Below are 22,634 nucleotides of genomic sequence, written 5' to 3'. Positions count from 1 at the left end.
TGAGTGCCATAGCGCAAGGGTATGTAATCATTGCATAATTCCATTGTTATAAAAATCACACAGCCCAGACAAACACAGCTTTTATAGATGCTTAGGCTGTGCCACTTGCAGCCACATGGACCCTTCTAAAACCTTCCAACATCCCCATATTGGAAAAAAGATTTTTAATAAAACATATGATTACATGTACTATGCAATTTGTAGTTTACAATTTTACTTGCCCATGTGGCTTGGTCTACATTGTCCAACAGATTCTACTTTAAGAGATCAGATCAGAGGATATTGCTCTTTGACTAGAACAGCATACTGTGATGGCAATTGCGATAGACCAGCGACCAAACACTTTTTGGAACATAACCACCAACTACCTATGCTCAAATTTGTGGCCATTGACCACATTTCCCCTTAAAAAGAGGAGTTAACCATTTAAATGTCCTATTGCAATGTAAAGCATTCTAGATAAGAAAATTGGAAACTATAGCCCCCAGTGGCTTGAATGATATAATGTGTTTTGTACTCTTTATTTTATAAATATAGGAGGGGGACTCTGAGTTGGAATTTGTGGCCTTTTCCTACATTTTCCTGTATCACAATGTTAAAAATGGTTGTCTGGTCATGGTCTACATATATTTATTGTGGATTTTCTTTTGTGTTGGGGACATCCACCGATGATCTCTTTACTTTTTTGCTTTTAGGAATTGGTTTTCCAACCTCCTACCTAGTACTGTTAGCACACTAGACAGGAATAATTTTTCCTTATTTATTTTCTTTGTAAATATTTTTGTGGAAAAAAACTTTCCTTGTTACAAATTTTGCCTGGGGAGTCACACTTTTTTTTTTTATGGGCACATTGGACTTTTCCCAATGGTCAGCAAAAAGTATACTCCTTAGTGGATGAACCCCATTTTTATAAAGGCACTAGTGTTTCTTTGAGATTGTATTCTAATACACACTGGGGCTTGTCCAATGGGCCCCTCCCACTTTTTTACTTGCTCCTTGCCTTCTGGTAGCTTGTTAGTAGACAGTTCTGCGGTGTAGGTGGCAAACCCAGGCTTAGGAAATGTAGTTTTTTTCAGTTAAGTTTTAATTTATATTTATAGTTTGGGAATGGAGGTATATTGGCTATAACTCACTGATGATGCCTAACAAGGTTGAAACAATCATCTGGGGTTGCTGTATTTCTTGTGCAGAGAGAGCAGGCCTGTATTTGGGATCTGTTCTGCCCTTTTGGGTGAAATCAGTCTGAGATTCATGGCTTAGTTCTCTCTGTAATGGCACAAGATAATCTAAAATCAGATTGAGAACTGAGTGGGGACCCACCGAAGAGCCGACTAATTGAGCTGTTGTGCGTTTTCAGCAATCTCTGGTGACTTGTTTTTTGCTCTTTATATATATATATATATATATATATATATATACAGGGCCGGACTGGGAACTAAAATCAGCCCTGGAAAAAAATTCTATACCAGCCCAATAATGCGTCGCGCCAGCATAGTGTGCTGATATAGAGGGTGAAAAAATAACTTAAAATTGAAAACTCTTACTCCAACAAAGGAATGCATATAGGGCTTCAAAATAAACAAAAGAGCGCCTTTATTTTAAGTAGACGTACATTTGCATGTAATCAATGTTTCAGTACAACTACTTTGGCCTATTAAGGACATTTTAGTAATGATACTGAAATGCTGAATGTCTGCAGTTGCACAACTAAAAAAAATGAAGTGATCTGGTTAATTTTGAAGTTCTATGGGTGCGCTCTTCACTTTGAATATGTTATTGTGCATCAGTATGCAACTAGCAACAAGACAGGGCCAATACGTGCTCATTACACACATACACACATACATACATATATGACATTTATGTGTGTATTAGGCATATATAAATGTATATTACTATATGTGTAAATATTATAGGCTTAATTATATGTTACTAATACACACATCAATATACATGCATATATATATATATATGTGTGTGTGTGTGTGTGTATTACTGTCAGGATCACATCAATTTACGTCTATTACCTTTACCTTGTTTAGTGTATCTTGTCTCCAATTGTCTCCTTTTTTTCCTCTTACAGCAACCCTTGTGCATCTTTTACTTCATCCTAGTCCCTGTGTGTTTCATTTTACCCTTCTCCAGCCTCTGTATTTCTCTTTCCCCCAGCCCCTTTTATGTTGTTTTTAGCCCCAGCCACTTTGTCTCTTTCCCCCCTTCCAAATCTCATCTGTGTGTCTCTTTCTAACTCCAGACTCTGTGTGCCTCTTTCTCTTCTCCCAGCCACTCTCTGTCTCTTTTTCCCCAGCCCAGCGTTGCCTCCCACAAATCTTGTGTCACTTTGTTCCCCTTCCCTACTGTATGTCTCTTTGTCCCCCCAACAAACCTCCAGTGTGTCTCTCTTCCCCATCTCATCCCTGTGTCTCTCTTCCCCATCTCCTCCCTGTGTCTCTCTCTTACCCATCTGTCTCTTTGTACCCCCATCCCCTGTGTCTCTCTATTACCCCATATGTCTCTGTGTCCCCCCTTCTCCTGTGTCTCTCTAATACCCCTCTCTTTGTCCCCCCAACCCCTATGTCTCTCTATTACCCCTCTGTCTCTATTACCCCTCTTTGACCCCCCCATCCCCTGTCTCTCTATTACCCCTCTGTCTCTTTGTCGTCATCCCCCAACCTGGTGTCTTTCTATTACCCCTCAGTCTCTGTGTCCCCCCTTCCCCTGTGTTTCTATTACCCCTCTATTTGTCTCTCCCCTTCCCCTCTATTTGTCTCCCGCCCTTCCCCTCTATTTGCCCCCCCTTCCCCTCTATTTTTCTCCCCCCTTCCCCTCTATTTCTCTCCCCCCTTCCCCTCTATTATTTGCCCCCCCCTTCCTCTTTATTTGCCCCCTTTCCCCTCTATTTGTCTCCCCCCATCCCCTCTATTTGTCTCCCCCCTTCGCCTATATTTGCCTCCCCCTTCCCCTCTATTTGCCTCCCCCTTTATTTGCTCCCCCTTCCCCTCTATTTGTCTCCCCCATTCCCTCTATTTGTCTCCCCCCTTCCCCTCTATTTGCCCCCCTTCCCTTCTATTTGTCCCCCCGTCCCCTCTATTTGCCCCCTTCACCTCTATTTGTCTCTCCCACCTTCCCCTCTATTTGTTTCTCCCCCCTTCCCCTCTATTTGTCTCTCCCCCTTCCCCTCTATTTGTCTCCCCCTCCCCTCTATTTGCCCCCCTCCCCTCTATTTGCCCCCCTTCCCCAGTGTTTCTGTTACCCCTCTATTTGTCTCTCTCCTTCCCCTCTATTTGTTTTCCCTCTATTTCCCCCCTTCCCCTCTATTTCTCTCCCCCCTTCCCCTCTATTTGTCCCACCCTTCCCCTCTATTTGCCCCCCCTTCCCCTCTATTTGTCTCCCCCATCCCCTCTATTTGTCTCCCCCATCCCCTCTATTTGTCTCCCCCATCCCCTCTATTTGTCTCCCCCATCCCCTCTATTTGCCTCCCCCATCCCCTCTATTTGCCTCCCCCTTCCCCTCTATTTGCCTCCCCCTTCCCCTCTATTTGCCCCCCCTTCCCCTCTATTTGCCCCCCTTCCCCTCTATTTGTCTCTCCCCTTCCCCTCTATTTGTCTTCCCCCTTTCCCCTCTATTTGTCTTCCCCCCTCCCCCCTATTTGCCCCCCTCCCCTCTATTTGTCCCCCCATTCCCCTCTATTTGCCTCCCCCTTCCCCTCTATTTGCCTCCCCCCTTCCCCTCTATTTGCCTCCCCTTTCCCCTCTTTGTCCCCCCCATCCCCCTCTAATTGCCCCCCTCCTCTCTATTTGTCCTCCCCCCTTCCCCTTCTGACCTTTTTACAAGAGGACTGAGGGAGGGGGCGGAGCTAACTACCAAGCTCCCTCGCGGTTCCCATAATTCCCAGCATCTACACATCATAGAGTAATCCCTACTCTATGATGTGTAGATGCTGGGAATTATGGGAACCGCGAGGGAGCTTGGTAGTTAGCTCCGCCCCCTCCCTCATTCCTCCTGTACTGATAGCTGTACGGCTGTCAGTATCAGTGAGTGTGCCGCCGGACCGGTTAGGCGGCCGCCTGGCACACTCACTGATACTGACAGCAGCATAGCTGTCAGCAGAGGAGATGGGGCCGCCGGCCGCAAGTAATCACCTCATAGTGTGCCGCCGGACCGGCCACCCGGCGGCACCGACATGCGGCTGGCGGCCGCGATATTCTTGTGCAGCAGGGCTCCCTCTCTATCTCCAGCCCCCCAGGTGCCGCGGCCCACCGGGAAATTTCCCGGTATCCCGGTGGGCCAGTCCGGCCCTGTGTATATATATATATATATATATATATATATATATATATATATATATATATATATATAGAGCGAGAGAGGTTTGTCTTGCCAAGGAACCTCCTCTTTTTCTGCATCCTCTACCTGTTGAAGTCTCCCTTAGCAGTTCATCTTCGTGATGTACATGTGGATGCTCTGTGTTTCATCCACTTTGGCCTTGAGTGCAAGGGTTTTATATATATAGCACTTCTCTAGTCCAAACCACATTCCGATGTCCTTGCTGTATATGGATCAGTGAGTCAATGTCCTACCCATTCTTGAACGACATTTTTACATTGCAGCTCTAAGTCTGCCCTCTGTGGCTGTCTAACAGACAGCCACAGAATCCAAACTGACTTTTAGTCCGTTATCTGACGCTGCACATCCTCACGGACCTCCAGCATCCGATTTTCCCTTTAGGAAAGCATTGAATAATGGTTTTCCTATGGGGAGGTCTAATGCGCGCGCGGCCATTACCGCGCATGCGCAGTAGGTCTCCCCTGCCGGCTGAGGCGGGGGAGGAGCGTGGGCTGAGCCTGAGACAGGTTTTAACCCCTTCAGCTCTGCAGGAGTGCAGCCCCGAGGGAGGGGGGGACCTACACATGTTTTCCTGGCACTATAGGATCCCTTTAATAAAACGGAACTCTTGTGTGCGTGCAATTGCTTACTGCAGTGAAACTGATTTTCTTTTGCTTACCCAAGGGACTGACACACTAGCCACAAATGTGATATGTCACTTCGCAGTAAGTGATATTATCTAGTGGAGATTCCTGACCTGTAAGATCGTTAAATGAACCTTATCTGTTTTATAAATATAAGAGACCTTAATGGACATCCCAATGTAACTGGATCAAGACAAAGTAGCAGTGTTGTATAACTTTAATAATATCAGCTGTAGCAGAAAATAGAAAATTTAAATAAAAAAAAATCACTCTCAATAAAAGTTAAAACCCATTGATGTATTTGAAATATATGTAAAAATATTTATATTATATTACTATGGATACAATATGGAGCAGAGCAACTCTACCACTGTTCACAAATTATTGTTTAAATATAGATGCTTTAAATGTATTTATTCGAAAGGCTGGTAACATTAGTCAAAGGGCAAATGACAAACCATATTTCCTTGGAATTTATTTTAACCAGGGTATGATTCAAGCGCACCAGTTTGATTTCCATTATGATTATATTTCTACATCCTAAAAATGTAAATGTTTATAAACAAAAGAAAAAAATAAAATTTTAAAAAAATTCACAAATGACAAGTCGTTTTTCTGTACAGATCCTATCATTCCATAATCCTGAGTCCAGCATTTCCACACAGTCCTCAATCCCGTTTAGATCATTGGGTTCACGAACTTTCCAGTTTGAGTAGCTGATTCTCACTCCATTTGGGTATCTAAACGTTCCCTCAGTCTGAATGTCATTAATACCAAGATATGGAATCTTCTTATTTTGTTGAGCTACGGCTAGTATAACTCGGTTCTCTTCTGCATTAGTTGGTGAAGCAAGCTGTCCTCCAGCTGAAGAGCAAATTGCTTTTCCTTCATTGTACGTTGCTTCCTGGCCATTTGTAATATAGATTTTGTCATGACTGTTTGCTCCTTTAGAGAACACCAGGGCTTAAAACAAATAAAACATCAGCTTAAATTTTTAGCTTTATAAAATAATATTATACAGCAATAAAAATGTTTCTAGTGTTCTGTGACATTATTTAGAAAACTATTAAATTTCAAATAAGAAATTAAATACTGAAGAAATTAAGCCTTCTGGCACATATTGCAGGTATTTCCAATATTTCTGTTACTTTTGCTAAAAAATGTCATGGGAAATGTCAAATCTATCGGTGACTACATATCTGAAATTGTAATTTTATAATTAATTTTAAAATATAAATAAACAATATGTCACGAGCATGAAGTGACACTTAGTTATCTCTTCCCTCTTTCTAGATAAGGTGATGAGATATCAAAAGCAAGCACCACTTGAAACACCGGAAAGGGACAGGAAAAAGGTCATGATGATGAGTTGCATTAACAATGAAGCAGCTGTCCGGGAGTTGTTCACTGTCTTTGCTCCTCTTGCTGAGTTGTGTTTCAAAGCCATTGTATACAGCAGACACATACTCCAAGGAACATACTCCATACGCCAGCAACATTACCAATCTGACAAATTTCAATGAAAAAAATTAAACCTTATATTTGACCCTGTAACTTTCAAAGCACTATAAAACCTCTACATGTGGGGTACTGTTATACTCAGGAGACTTCGCTGAACACAAAAAAATAGTGTTTCAGAACAGTAAAACCTATCACAGCAATAATATCATCGGTGAAAGAGCGGTTTGTGTGTGCAAAATGCAAAAAACTTCACTTTCACTGACCATATCATCGCTGTGATATGTTTTACTGTTTTGACAGACTCATTTTTGTGTTAAGCAAAGTCTCCCAAGTAAAACCGTACCCCCATGTACAGGTTTTAGGGTATCATAGAAAGTTACAGAGTTAAACATAGTGCTAGCAAATTAAATTCTCTGGACTTTCGGCCTGGGTTCTCAGGCATGTCCCTCAAATTACAATCATTAAAATTACTTAATTATGTAATAATATTACATAAATATGCAAGTAGAATTTAAATATATATACATTTGAAGTCTACGTGTATATTTATTAAATAATTTATGTAATTATGTATATGGACATATGTATATTTCGTATTATTTGTATTTATTTTTTTATACATAGATATATATATATATATAATTTTATTCTAAGTGTATTTTGATATATATATATATATATATGTTAATATCAAAATACAGTTAGAATAAAATTACATGTATATATATATATATATTTTTTTTTTTGAAATTATTAAAAAAAATTTTTACATTTTTTTATTTATTTTTATATACGTATAATTTATATTTTATAATAATAATGTATATATACTATATATATATATATATATATATATATATATATATATATATATATATATATATATATATTGTATATATACGTATGTAATTTAATTATACATGTATTTTTATATTAATATATGTATATATAAATATAAAAATACACTTAGTATGACATTTTATATATATATATATATGATATATATATACATGTATTATATATAGATATAAAAAATAAAGAAGAGACTGGAACGGGTTAACTAAACAAGTGCTCCCAAATCCAGTCTCTATACCCAAGATGTAAACTGCTCCACCAGTATACAACGAAACGTTGCTAATTAGAGAGCCTTATTGGAACTACCAAAATAATACATCTTTATTGGTCCCTCTTGAGGGTTAAATGACTCATGGAAAAGGGGTGTGTGGCAAACCTAGCCACTTCAGACTACGAGAATAGTTCCCTAAAGGTTGTCCTACAAACTGCTAGTATATTGTAATTACATGTATTGTGTATTCTGCCTGTAAATGTATGATTGCATGTTGTCTATGGTATTCCCATGTTAGCAGCCGAAAGCCGCTAGCATTTGAATGGTCGTTTCACGAACCGCCACTTTACCGGCTGTTCGTGAAACGAATTATGTACCGAACGCAAGCCCACACACTTAGAGGCGTGTGGCACCAATTACCCGGTTGCAACATTGTTGCAATCGGTAATTAAGTGGATTCTTAGGTGGCCGTCATTCGGCTACCGACCACTGCTTGACCCTCAACACGGAGCCTTGTCTCGTTCTTGGGGGATTCACTGTATGCTGATAGGGACTGACTGCCAGGAGTGTAAGCCGCTTGGGAGCTTTTCCTGTTCGTCTGCTAGCAGCTATTCGTGAGGTTCCAGTTCGGGAGTTTGGAGTGCTACCTTATTCCTTTGTATGCAGTTCGGGAGTTTGGTGCATTCAGTTATATCCAATTCGTGAGTTTTGGTGATTTTACAGTAGCTGTGCCTGTCTGTGAAAAGGGGATTATCGCCTAAATGATTTTAACCCCTTGTCTGCTGAAACGGTTCGTTACAATTGGTGGCAAGCGACGGGATCCAACCTTACAGCCGAAAAGCGGTGTTCGTGTAAATTGAAACTACCGAACAAGGAAAGTGAAGGCAATTCGTATGGAACAAAGAACCGAACAACGAGGTGAATGGAGATTGATTATGCTGCATTGAAACGGCAGACATTAAAGGAGCTACTGGAAGCCAGGGGTAAAGTAGCCAGCAATAAATACAAGGCTGTGCTGATCGCTGAACTGATGGAGGGAGACAGAGCCGCAGCGCTACACCTCCACCAGCCATGGAAGAGACCCCATACCAGAGAGAGCTGAGAACCAGGATGGAGTTTTTGCCACAGCCAGTACCCATGGAAATAATGACCGTGCTGATGTCAGATGTGCATGATTATCTGATGGCAAACCGCACACCGGAGACACCGTCCAGGGCAGAATCCATTGCTGCCTCCATTTACGGACAGGTAAAGCCCCAAATCCCATATCACGCATTTAAAGTGTTTTGTGAAGAAAAGGATGAGATTGACGGGTAATTGAAAGATTTTGAAAGGCCATGTGATTTACATGACTTGGAACCAGCAGTATGGGTACCACTACTGGCAGGCAAACTGTCGGGTAGGGCAGCGGAAGCCTACCGCGCTGTACCTCCAGAGGACAGCAAGGATTATACAAAAGTAAAGAGAGCGATTCTAGAAAGGTATGCCATTACCCCAGAGGCATACCGGCGCAAGTTCAGAGGCTTATGCAAACCAGACAAAGATTCTCATGCAGAGTGGGCGCAGAAGCTGGACCAAGCATCACAAGGATGGATACAAGCCAGCCACGCCACCACTATGGAGGAGCTGAGACAGCTAGAACAATTCTTTAATGGCTTGTCCCCAGAAACACAAGAATGGGTAAGGGATCGAAAGCCCCTCACCCTAACCGAAGCGGCCCGACTAACCGATCAGCATTTCGATGCCAGGAGACATCACGGGCCCTCAACCAGGACTTATCCTCGACCCGCCGTACAACCGAGTACCTTCACACCGACCGGCCCAACAGCACCTCCGTATAGACCAGCTCAGGGTAATCAGCCACCTCCCTCCCGGTATAATGGCTGGGCTAACATCCAGTGTCACACATGCAAACAGTGGGGACATATTTCTCGAGAGTGCACTCAGAACCGGAGCCGACAAGCATGGAACCAAGTCCACCAGAATCTGGCACCCAGGGCCGCTGCGCATCACTTCAAGTAGCCCCAGTCACCAAAGAAATATTGAGCGCTCAAGCAGAGGAACCTCTAGGGATTCTACACGAGGTGATGTCAGTTCGAGCCACCGACAACAGGCAGCATCATCGCCAGCTAGTGACTCTGGAGGGGAAAGAAGTACAAGGGCTCCGAGATTCAGGAGCCACTCTCACCTTGATCGCACCCCATCTAGTTCCAGGTTCCGCACACACTGGCGGATCAGTGGCAGTACGAGTAGCAGGGGGAGCAGTGTACCGACTGCCAACTGCTAAAGTGCATTTGGATTGGGGTGTGGGGGAGGGGGTTGTAGAAGTGGGCCTCATGCAAAACTTACCGGCAGATGTTGTGCTGGGGAATGACTTGGGCCAGATGACCTCTGCTTTTATACCCCAGGCTCCACACCAGGAAGCCCATCCAGTGACCACACGGCAACAGGCTCGCACCACGGCTCCACAAGCACACTCTAAGGTTCAGGTAAGAGACCATGACCCCCACACGACACGTATGTCCTGGAATACCCCAACTAAATTTGTGGCAGAGGTTAAGTTAGACCCCACCCTACAGGTATATAGGGACAGAGTACACACCGACCAGGCTGGGTTAGAGGGGGAGCAGTACACATGGGAGAAGGGGCTACTATACCGCATTGCTGAAAGAGGAGTGGGAGGGTCAGTCACAGTGACAACCAAACAGTTAGTGGTTCCCCAGAAGTATCGGCAAGAGCTACTTAGGATTGCTCACGATATTCCCTTGTCTGGGCATCTAGGGATGACCCGTACCCGATACAGGTTAACCCATGCATTTTTCTGGCCTGGGATTTCTAAAGATGTGAGACAGTACTGCACCTCCTGTGACATCTGCCAACGAGTAGGCAAGCGAGGTGACCGCCACAAAGCCGAATTATGTCCCCTCCCTATTATTGCAGAACCTTTCAGTAGGGTGGCCGTAGACATAGTAGGACCCTTACCCAAACCCAGTCCCTCTGGGAAAAGATATATCCTAACTGTAGTGGACTATGCCACCCGGTACCCCGAGGCCGTAGCCCTCACTAATATTCATGCCGAAACTGTGGCCGAGGCTTTAATGAAGATATTTTCCCGGGTGGGGTTTCCTCAAGAAATAATATCCGATAGGGGCACCCAATTCACCGCCGAGGTCACCCAACAATTGTGGAAGATATGTGGCATTAAGCCAATAGTAAATTCTGCGTACCACCCCCAGTCGAATGGTCTATGTGAAAGATATAATGGTACGCTGAAGCAGATGCTCCGTACGTTTGGAGAAGCGAATAAAGACTGGGAGCGGTTTTTACCCCATCTGCTCTTCGCATATAGGGAGGTACCCCAAGAATCGACAGGGTTTTCCCCTTTTGAATTACTGTTCGGAAGGAGGGTACGAGGGCCGTTAGATCTAATTAGGGAGCATTGGAAGGGAGAGAGTAGCCCAGATGGAACCCCTATTGTATCTTACGTACTGGAGTTCCGGGACCGTCTGGAGGCGCTGACTCAGACTGTGCGCACCAACCTCCAGGCAGCCCAGGGACGCCAGCGCCGCTGGTACGATAAGGGAGCCAGAGACCGCAGCTTTCAAGTGGGACAGAAGGTTTTGATTTTAAAACCCGTCCGCACAGACAAGCTGCAGGCCATCTGGCAAGGCCCATACCAGGTGGTGGAACAGAGATGTGACACCACCTATGTAATTGGCCCCTGCTCAGGGGTTGGGAAGAGATGGATGCTCCATGTGAACATGCTCAAACCTTACCATGAGAGGATAGAGGACGTGGCGGTGATATGCGCCTCAGCCTCGGAGGATCAGGAGAATCTGCCACTACCTGACCTATTAGAGCCAGAAGAACAGATAGAGCCATCCCGGGGGGTTCAGCTGGGGGAGCGGCTAAGCCCTCAGGAGCGTGCTCAGGTACAAGAGCTGATCGTAGCTAAAGGGGCTACCTTCTCCAATTTGCCTGGGTACACTCCGCTAGCCACCCACCGAGTCGAAAGCCCGGGACAGCTACCTATGCGACAGGCTCCATATCGTGTCCCTGAATCAGTCAGGACTCATATGAAGACTGAGCTGGATGAAATGTTGCAGCTAGGGGTTATCAAGCCTTCCGATAGCCCCTGGGCATCGCCGGTAGTGCTGGTACCTAAGAAGGACGGCACGACACGGTTCTGTGTCGACTACCGGAGGCTAAACGACAAAACAGTGTCAGATGCCTACCCGATGCCCCGGATAGACGAGCTGCTGGATAAGATGGCACGTGGCCAGTATCTCACTACCATAGATTTGTGTAAGGGATACTGGCAGATTCCACTAGCCGAAGATGCCATCCCCAAGTCGGCCTTTGTCACCCCGTTTGGCCTGTACCAATTTTGGGTCATGCCCTTCGGGATGAAAAACGCCCCGGCTACCTTTCAGCGGATGGTAGATCGGCTACTGGACGGTTTCCAAGGTTATGCATGTGCGTACTTAGACGACATTGCCATATTTAGCCAGACCTGGGAAGAGCACCTACAACATATAGGGGCCATTCTAGATCGTATTGGAGAGGCAGGGTTAACGCTGAAACCCAGCAAGTGTCATATAGGGATGGCAGAAGTGCAGTACTTGGGCCACCGGGTGGGGTGTGGGCAACAGAAACCGGAACCAGCCAAAATCGAAGCCGTAGCCAAATGGCCCACCCCGCGGACAAAAACCCAAGTGCTAGCCTTTCTGGGTACTGCGGGGTATTATAGAAAGTTCGTGGCCAATTACAGTGCCCTGGCCAAACCCCTGACTGACTTGACCCGCAAGAACCTTCCTCGACAGGTTGTCTGGGCCCCAGAGTGTGAACAGGCATTTAAACAACTAAAGACTGCTTTAACTAATGCTCCTGTACTTGCCGCTCCTGATCCAACTAAAAGATTTCTTGTCCACACAGACGCTTCAATGTTTGGATTGGGAGCAGTGCTGAGCCAAGTAGAAGCAGATGGCGGAGAACATCCCGTAGCTTACTTGAGATGAAAGTTGTTGCCCCGTGAAGTAAGCTACGCCGCCATTGAGAAAGAATGCCTGGCCGTGGTGTGGGCCCTCAAAAAGTTACAGCCGTATTTGTATGGACAACCTTTTTCCCTACTCACAGATCACAACCCGTTGGTGTGGCTGAACCTTGTGGCCGGGGACAACGCCAGGCTGCTGCGCTGGAGTTTGGCGCTGCAGCCCTTTGACTTTACTATTCATTACCGGCCAGGGAAGCAAAACGGTAACGCCGACGGGTTATCCAGACAGACTGAACTTGAGAAGTGATCTGTGGGTACTCCTCCGGACATCCCCAAGCCGATCCGTTGGGATCAGACTGTGTATGCCGGCTTGGTTCTGGGGGAGCATTGTGGCAAACCTAGCCACTTCAGACTACGAGAATAGTTCCCTAAAGGTTGTCCTACAAACTGCTAGTATATTGTAATTACATGTATTGTGTATTCTGCCTGTAAATGTAAGATTGCATGTTGTCTATGGTATTCCCATGCTAGCAGCCGAAAGCCGCTAGCATTTGAATGGTCGTTTCACGAACCACCACTTTACCGGCTGTTCGTGAAACGAATTATGTACCGAACGCAAGCCCACACACTTAGAGGCGTGTGGCACCAATTACCCGGTTGCAACATTGTTGCAATCGGTAATTAAGTGGATTCTTAGGTGGCCATCGTTCGGCTACCGACCACTGCTTGACCCTCAACACGGAGCCTTGTCTCGTTCTTCGGGGGATTCACTGTATGCTGATAGGGACTGACTGCCAGGAGTGTAAGCCGCTTGGGAGCTTTTTCCTGTTCGTCTGCTAGCAGCTATTTGTGAGGTTCCAGTTCGGGAGTTTGGAGTGCTACCTTATTCCCTTGTATGCAGTTCGGAAGTTTGGTGCATTCACTTATATCCAATTCGTGTGTTTTGGTGATTTTACAGTAGCTGTGCCTGTCTGTGAAAAGGGGATTATCGCCTAAACGATTTTAACCCCTTGTCTGCTGAAACGGTCCGTTACAGGGTGTATATACAATGTAAAGTGAAAAGTACAAAAAGGTAGTTAAAAAAATATATAAATAAAGACCTACAGCTATCGTGCTAACTATATATATTACACATCATCTCGGCTAAACACTGAGACGATGTACTTGTAAACTGTTGTTAATATTTTCAGCAACAGTGTATCAATGTATCAGTAGCCGATATTAGTGAGGTGTAAAGTTAGGAATTAGAGGATATCCTATTACAATAGATAATTACAAAGAATATTTATGACCCACATATGATTACAACAAGTGTATTTCAGTAAAGGTGGGAAAAATAGAGAAATTAAATATCTTTGAAATAAAATACAATTTCTCTGATCATCATAGCCACTATGGCAGGATTTCTGGCAAACAAACCAGATAGTTCCCTTTGGTGTAGGGATGCTGAAAATGTTTTTTCTAACAAACAATTAAACATTACAGATACACCGTCAGATATTAACCAAACATTCAATATGTTAAACAAATTATATAGACAACAGATAAGAGCTAGTTGGGAAATTTCCTCACTTGACAACTATATAAAAAAAGAAATGATCCCAAGAGCTTTGAGGGTTAATAATATTCCCTCCTCCCATGCCGACAATTCTGAGCTGGTTAAAGAGTGGGAAGCAGCAGCAGGAACCTGTTCTAACACTTTTATGAAAATAATATGTAAATTTGAAAAAATTAAGCTTGAGGAGATTGATAAAAAGTTGGAACAAGAAATTGATAAAACTAATTTGTTCCAATCAGATCCTTTATTCAATCAACTTGAGATTAAACATAAACAAAACTTAGACAAATTTCAACAGTCGATCAAGTTTAGGAAACATTATAAATGTATTCGCGATCTGAAGGATTATGAAACAGGCCACATTTATGGCTCTTTTTCACATAGAATTAGAACCAATTCAGATAACACAATGACTTCAGACTATGATTCGTCTGAAACAGACAACGAGAACAGACAATCCAACCGACCATTATCGACTCCCACTACTTCAAACCAGGCCAACACCAGAGGAATTCTTAAAAAGGGTGTTAATTTTTTAGAATTGGATCAGGTGAACGACCCGCCCCGACAAACATACCAGACTCGAAACAGGGGGAGAGGGGGAGGAAGATACACAAGGAGGAAACGATACTAACCAATGAGACTCAAATTATTAACCTCTCTGACCGTATTTTAAATCCCCATCAAACGAAGGTACTCAAAAAAGGTTTATCTTTTGTGCCAGTTCCTGCATACAATAAATGTGTATGGATCAAAGATCTACATTGGTTTGTCAGGAAACTGGTACTTTGTAAATATCACCAACTTCAGGCTGAAAAGAAAATTAAAGATCTTGGACTTTCTGACAGAGATTACGAGGGCTTAATGGCTTTAGTATCTCTTTTGGAAGAAAATGACCCTACTATTATTCCTATTCAGACTAACCTAAGACCAAAGAGTCGATTTACACCTCATATAGGCAGCTTCAGGAACATTGAATTGTTCCTAGAGGCAGTCAAATTTGAAATAGAGAGCATTAGTAATGTGGATCTTGACTTACATCCAAATAATAATTTAACTAAACATGAGTCCAAAGCCCTGCACTCCCTTAAAGATGACATGACTATTACCATCAAGCCGGCAGATAAGGGAGGCAACATAGTTATCATGAATTCAACTAACTTTGTAAGAATGGCCCTGAAGATTCTGGATGACAGAAACACGTATCGTGTTCTCCAGGCAGACCCTACTAATGCATTCCTGAAGGAGTTGCAACAGATTTTGGACAAAGGTTGCAGTGGAGGGTTGCTATCCAAGAATGAATATGAATTCATCCGTAATAAGAATCCTAGGATAGCAACCTTCTACTGCTTACCCAAGATTCATAAAAATAAACTTGACCCTCCTGGACGCCCGATTGTATCGGGAGTCAATAACCTTACACAAAATGGTAGTATTTATTTAGATAAAATTTTACGCCCTTTTGTGGAATCATTACCATCCTTTATTCAGGACACTAAGCAAACCCTGGCACTCCTTTTGAACCTCAAACTCCCTGCACCTGTGAGTTTATGTAGTCTTGATGTGGAAGCTCTTTATTCCTTCATACCACATGAGGGAGGTATCCAACACATCAAACACTATTTGGACAAAAGAGGAACTAATTACTCAAAACACTCTGAGTTCACGTTGGAATTGTTGAGATTCGTCTTAAAACACAACTATTTCCTCTTTAATGACAGGTTCTACCACCAGGTGCAGGGAACAGCGATGGGGACAGCTTGTGCCCCGTCCTATGTCAATCCGCACCTGGGGTGGTGGGAGGAAACTGTCATTGGATCAGCCATTTTTTCATCTTTTACTTCTATGATACATCTATGGACAAGATACATAGATGATATCTTAATAGTATGGACTGGCAAATCCAATGACTTTGATTTATTCGTTACTCTTCTTAATGATAATAATCTCAACTTAAGGTTTACTGCAGAATTTGGTGGGAAATCTCTTAACTTCCTAGATTTGACTGTCTCAATTGACAGTCAAAAGTCCATCCAGACTACACTCTTTAAAAAGCCTACAGCATCCAACAGCCTCTTGACCTGGGATAGCTTTCACCCCAAATCCTTGAAACAAGGTATACCCATTGGTCAATACCTAACGGCCCGCAGGAATTGCAGCACTATTCAGGAATTTAAAACCCATGCTGACATTCTGCGACAACAATTCAAGGATAAAGGCTATCCCAATCGATGCATTAAAAAAGCATACAAGAGAGCTCTTGAATCAGATAGCGAGACCCTTCTGACTAATAAATGATCTCTGCCTACCAACCCTCCTCCATGAATGATCGCAACATTCGATGCAGGATGGGATAAAGTGAAGTTTGGCATTCAGAGATTTTTGGCCTCTCTTGACTGGTGACATCCATCTTAAAAAGTTTCTAGGTCCTAAAGTGGAAATGATGGCACTGTCAGGATCGGGACAGGGATCCAACACGCAGAGTACAAAGAGTGGAAAGGTACGTATACCGGACCTTAGAATGGCCGGACTAACGTACCGAGAATAATATAGAATGGTCAGAGACAAGCCGAGGTCAAGGGATAACAGAAGACAGATAAGCGAGAGACAAGCCGGGGTCAAGGGATAACAGAGATAAGCAGGGTAGTACAACAAGCCGAGTCAAAACCAAAGCGAAAACTAGAATACCAGAGCACTGAGTGACTAGACAGGCTAGAACCACGACAGGGCAATGAGCTGAAGGTAGAAGTAAGCTTAAATACCCTGGCTCTGGATAGCAGACACGCCTCCAACCAGTACCGATAGGATACTTGAGTGACAGGTCGCTCGTGATTAGCGTCATGACGTCACGTGCCGAGCGTCCCGTTAGAAAAGGACGTGGATTCCTCGCGGCCGGTGTTTAAGTGACTGGATGGACCGCGAGGAACGGGGGAAACTGTTCGTCTGGACGGATAAACCTCTAAGTCTCTACCTCTTTTAGAGGTAGAGGCCTCAGGTACCCTGACAGTACCCCCCCTCTCAGATACGCCCACCGGGCGGAAGGAACCGGGGCGAGAAGGGCAGCGGAAGTGAAACGCCCTGCGGAGGCGAGAAGCATGAACATCCTCCTGAGGTACCCAACTCCTATCCTCAGGACCATATCCCTTCCAGTTAACCAGATATTGCAGCTTTCCCCTTGAGAGTCTCGAATCAATGATGGAGCTGACCTCGTACTCCTCCCGACCCTCCACCTGAACAGGACGAGGTGAGGAAACCTTAGAGGAGAATCTGTTGCAAATAAGAGGTTTCAACAAGGACACATGAAAGGAGTTAGGAATGCGTAAAGCAGATGGCAGAGCTAGGCGATACGCAACCGGGTTGATACGAGTGAGAATCCTGTAAGGACCTATGTAGCGAGGAGCAAATTTCATAGAAGGAACTTTTAAGCGAATATTCTTAGTGCTCAACCACACCCTATCCCCAGGAACAAAAACAGGAGCCGCTCTTCTATGTTTATCAGCGTGTTTTTTAACTAACGAGGAATTATGTAAAAGAATTTGTCGAGTCTGATCCCACAATCTCTTCAGGTTGGCGACATGATCATCAACCGACGGTATCCCCTGAGAAGAGGAAACCGAAGGAAAAATTGAAGGATGAAAGCCATAGTTTATGAAGAAAGGGCTAGAACGAGTAGAATCACAAACAAGGTTATTGTGTGCGAACTCCGCCCAAGGAATCAAACCGACCCAATCGTCCTGGTGTTCGGAAACAAAGCAGCGTAAATATTGTTCGATTTTTTGATTGGTACGTTCAGCAGCTCCGTTAGACTGAGGGTGATATGCAGAGGAGAAGTTCAACTTGATTCCCATTTGCGAACAGAACGATCTCCAGAATCGTGAGACAAATTGAGAACCTCTATCAGAAACAATTTCCGAAGGAATCCCATGTAGACGAAAAACCTCTCTTGCAAAAATCTCTGCCAATTCAGGAGAAGTCGGGAGTTTGGGTAATGGCACGAAATGGGCCATCTTAGTAAATCTATCCACCACCGTGAGAATAACAGTCTGTTTCTTGGAAGCAGGTAAATCTACGATAAAGTCTATGGACAAACAGGACCACGGTTTCTCAGGAATGTCCAAGGGTTGTAACAGACCACATGGAGATGTATGAGGTTGTTTAGTCTTGGCACAAGTCTCACAAGCTGCGATGAACTCCTCAATATCCTTTCGTAGTGAAGGCCACCAGAAATCTTTGGATATCAGAGAGTATGTCTTGCGAATGCCAGGATGGCCAGCTACTTTACTTTCGTGAAAACATTGGAAGAGCTCCAGTTGGAGTTCAGGAGGAACAAAGTTTCTTCCCTCAGGAGTGTGTCTGGGTGCCAGATGTTGTGACTTCAAGATCTGGTCAAGTAGCGGAGAATGGATTCTGAGACTGGTATTAGCAATAATATTGCATTTGGGTACAATGGAGGACAGAAGTGGTTCAACTGAAGCAGAAGGCTCATATTGGCGAGATAGCGCATCGGCTTTAGAATTTTTCGACCCAGGTCTGTAAGTGAGAACGTAATTGAAATGGGTAAGAAATAACGACCAACGAGCCTGCCTGGAGGACAATCGCTTGGCCTCACCAATATAAGATAAATTTTTGTGGTCTGTTAAAATGGTAACAGGATGTAATGTACCTTCCAATAAATGTCTCCATTCTTTTAAAGCCTTGATAACCGCTAGTAATTCTCTGTCACCAATGTCATATCTGCTCTCAGCACCAGACAATTTTTTAGAGAAAAATCCACATGGATGTAATGGTTTATCAACACCTAACCTTTGAGATAGGACAGCACCTAAACCAGTCTCTGATGCGTCTACCTCAAGTAGGAAAGGCAGAGAAGTGTCAGGGTGTACTAAAATTGGAGCGGAAGCGAAAAGCTCCTTGAGGGTTTTGAAAGCAAGAAGAGCTTCAGTAGTCCAATTCTTAGTATCAGCCCCCTGTTTGGTCATATTGGTGATAGGCGCGATAATTGAAGAATAACCCTTAATAAAGCGCCTATAATAATTAGAAAAACCAATAAATCTCTGGACAGCCTTAAGACCCTTAGGTAAAGGCCACTCTAGAATGGACTGGAGCTTATCCGGATCCATCTTAAATCCCTCCCCAGAAATCACATAGCCGAGAAAGGTTACTTGGGTTTGATCAAAGCTACATTTCTCCAACTTGCAGTACAAGCCATGTTGGAGAAGTTTGTGCAAAACCTTCCTGACTTGTTTGTGGTGAGTCTCGATCTCACTAGAATGTATGAGTATATCATCTAGGTATACAATGACGCAATCTTGCTGAAATTCCCTAAGAACCTCATTTATCAAATCCTGGAATACAGCTGGTGCATTGCATAACCCAAAAGGCATTACCGTATATTCATAGTGACCATATCGAGTATTAAACGCCGTCATCCACTCGTGTCCCTGCTGTATTCTCACCAAGTTATATGCCCCTCTGAGATCTAACTTGGTGAAAATCTTAGAACCCTTCAAACGATCAAAGAGTTCGGTAATCAAGGGGATCGGGTAGGCGTTTCTAATGGTTATCTTATTCAGGCCTCGATAATCAATACAAGGTCTTAAAGAACCATCCTTCTTTTTAACAAAAAAAAATCCAGCCCCGGCAGGGGAGGAGGATCTCCTAATGAACCCCTTCTCTAAATTTTCGTGAATATACTCCTCTAGCACTGCGTTCTCTTTAGTAGATAACGGGTATACATGGCCCCTGGGTGGCATGGTACCCGGGAGTAGGTTAATTTTGCAATCGAAGGACCTGTGTGGAGGTAAGGTATCGGCTTTCTTTTTATCAAATACTGCCTTTAAATCCAGAAACTGAGGTGGTATTTGAGTCTCTGTAGGGTTGACAGAATTAGCCGACATGTTAGCTAAGCAAAGGGGCGAGACCTTCCGCAAACATTTCTCTTGACAGTTCTGTCCCCATGAGACTATCTCCCCTGTCTCCCAATTAATGATAGGGTTATGTCTCTTCAACCAGGAGTACCCCAGGACTATGGGAATAGATGGAGAAGAAATGAGCAGTAAAGAAATCTCCTCACTATGTAAGATGCCAACAGTTAAGTTAACCGGTATGGTTTCACGGAAAATGACAGGCTCAAGTAAGGGTCTACCATCGATGGCTTCAACGGCCAGTGGTGTCTCCCTTAACTGAAATGGAATAGCATGCTTGGTAACAAAAACCTTATCAATAAAGCTCTCAGCAGCTCCAGAATCGATTAGTGCCATAGTCTCTACTACCCCTCTCTCCCAAGTTAAAGAAATGGGTAACAGAAGCCTGTGCTCTTTGTAGTTGTGAATAGAGGACAAAATAGAAACACCCAAGGCCTGTCCTCTAGAGAAACTTAGGTGCGAGCGTTTCCCGAACGATTAGGACAATTTAGGCGTAAATGACCTCTGACTCCACAATACATACATAAACCCTCTCTTCTCCTGTACTGTCTTTCCTCCTCTGTGAGCTGAGTATTGCCTATCTGCATAGGTTCTGGAAAACGTAAGGTCTCGAACTCAGAATTTACAAAGTTAGGAGCTAGTTTAAAAGAGGGTCTACGGGTCCTATCTCGAGTGTTCTGCCTCTCTCTTAGGCGTTCATCAATGCGAGATATAAAAGAAATTAAATCCTCCAAATTCTCAGGGAGTTCTCTAGTAGCGACCTCGTCGAGAATTACATCTGATAATCCATTCAGAAACACATCCATATAAGCCTGTTCGTTCCACTTAACCTCTGCTGCCAAGGACCTGAACTCTAGTGCATAATCCACAAGGGTTCGACTCTCCTGTCTAAGGCGTAATAGTGATCTAGCTGCATTGGCCTTCCTGCCAGGAGGGTCAAAAGTTCTTCTAAAAGCAGCTACAAAGGCATTATAGTTGTATACTAATGGATTATCATTCTCCCATAGAGGATTGGCCCATCTCAGAGCTTTCTCAATGAGTAAAGTAATAATAAATCCAACCTTCGCTCTATCTGTAGGATAAGAGCGGGGTTGCAATTCGAAATGAATGCTAATCTGGTTCAGAAAGCCACGACACTTCTCCGGTGACCCGCCATAACGTACTGGTGGGGTAATACGGGAAGAAGCACCTACAGTGGCTACCTCTAGACCTGAGACTGCAGGAGAAATAGAAGGAGTACGTGTCTCCTCTGGTGGGTTACTAGCACGAGACAAAAGTGCCTGTAGTGCTAGGGCCATCTGATCCATCCTATGCTCCATGGCGTCAAACCTGGGATCAGAAGAACCAAGCTGACTGTTTGTACCTGCAGGATCCATTGGCCCTGTCGTAATGTCAGGATCGGGACAGGGATCCAACACGCAAAGTACAAAGAGTGGAAAGGTACGTATACCGGACCTTAGAAGGGCCGGACTAACGTACCGAGAATAATATAGAATGGTCAGAGACAAGCCGAGGTCAAGGGATAACAGAAGACAGATAAGCGAGAGACAAGCCGGGGTCAAGGGATAACAGAGATAAGCAGGGTAGTACAACAAGCCGAGTCAAAACCAAAGCGAAAACTAGAATACCAGAGCACTGAGTGACTAGACAGGCTAGAACCACGACAGGGCAATGAGCTGAAGGTAGAAGTAAGCTTAAATACCCTGGCTCTGGATAGCAGACACGCCTCCAACCAGTACCGATAGGATATCGGACACTTGAGTGACAGGTCGCTCGTGATTAGCGTCATGACGTCACGTGCCGAGCGTCCCGTTAGAAAAGGACGTGGATTCCTCGCGGCCGGTGTTTAAGTGACTGGATGGACCGCGAGGAACGGGGGAAACTGTTCGTCTGGACGGATAAACCTCTAAGTCTCTACCTCTTTTAGAGGTAGAGGCCTCAGGTACCCTGACAGGCACGAAGGGGAAAAAACCTTAGAGATCTCCTAGTCCCTAGTCACTTCCAATCAAAACGTACTAATATTAAGACCTGGTTGAATAGACCTATTTTTGGCTCCTTTCAATGCGGACGCTGTGTCGCCTGTAAATACATTAAACGGGATTCTAAAATAGTATCTGATAGTGAAAGCAAACAAACTTTTACAATCACGTCATTATTTAATTGCAACACCACAGGTTTAGTGTATTTGCTCACTTGTGAATGTGATTGTAAATATGTGGGCAAAACTTTTCGCCCTTTCAAAGAAAGGATTAAGGAACACGTAAGGTCGCCCAAACTTAGTATCGAAACTCCAATTGCTCGCCACTTGAAGGAACATCACTCAGGCAAATCACATGGCCTACGATTCTGTGGCCTAGAATTGGTGAAACGAGATAAAAGAAGAGGTGACTATGACAGGTTCCTAAGACAGCGCGAAAGCTTTTGGATTTATCGCCTCAAAACACTACAACCCAATGGGTTGAATGAAGGCTTCTCATTTGCACCATTTATTTAAATCTAAATATGTATATACCTTATCATTTTTGTAATTGGAAAGGTTATAATTGAAGGATCTTTTAAATCCTTGGACAGCTCAGACTTTTAATTTATTATTATTTAATTATTTTTTATTATAGCTTGTATATATGTATCACTATTGTTGTGTTAGGATCATACTTTATAT

General features: G+C 43.9%; 1 protein-coding gene across 1 annotated transcript in view; it reads right to left on the bottom strand.

Moving 5' to 3' along the window:
- Positions 1-5,367: 5,367 nt before the first annotated feature.
- LOC134575707 (pulmonary surfactant-associated protein D-like) overlaps positions 5,368-22,634 on the bottom strand; it is a 52,423-nt gene continuing 35,156 nt past the window's right edge. Inside the window, exon 2 of the mRNA XM_063435079.1 lies at positions 5,368-5,933. Coding sequence (XP_063291149.1) covers positions 5,554-5,933 — 380 coding nt within the window. The 3' untranslated portion in view covers positions 5,368-5,553. The remainder of the gene's footprint in view (positions 5,934-22,634) is intronic.

This window comes from Pelobates fuscus, chromosome 10 (assembly GCF_036172605.1).
Source record: "Pelobates fuscus isolate aPelFus1 chromosome 10, aPelFus1.pri, whole genome shotgun sequence".
NCBI lineage: Eukaryota > Metazoa > Chordata > Amphibia > Anura > Pelobatidae > Pelobates > Pelobates fuscus.
This window is presented reverse-complemented; position numbering and strand designations above follow the sequence as displayed.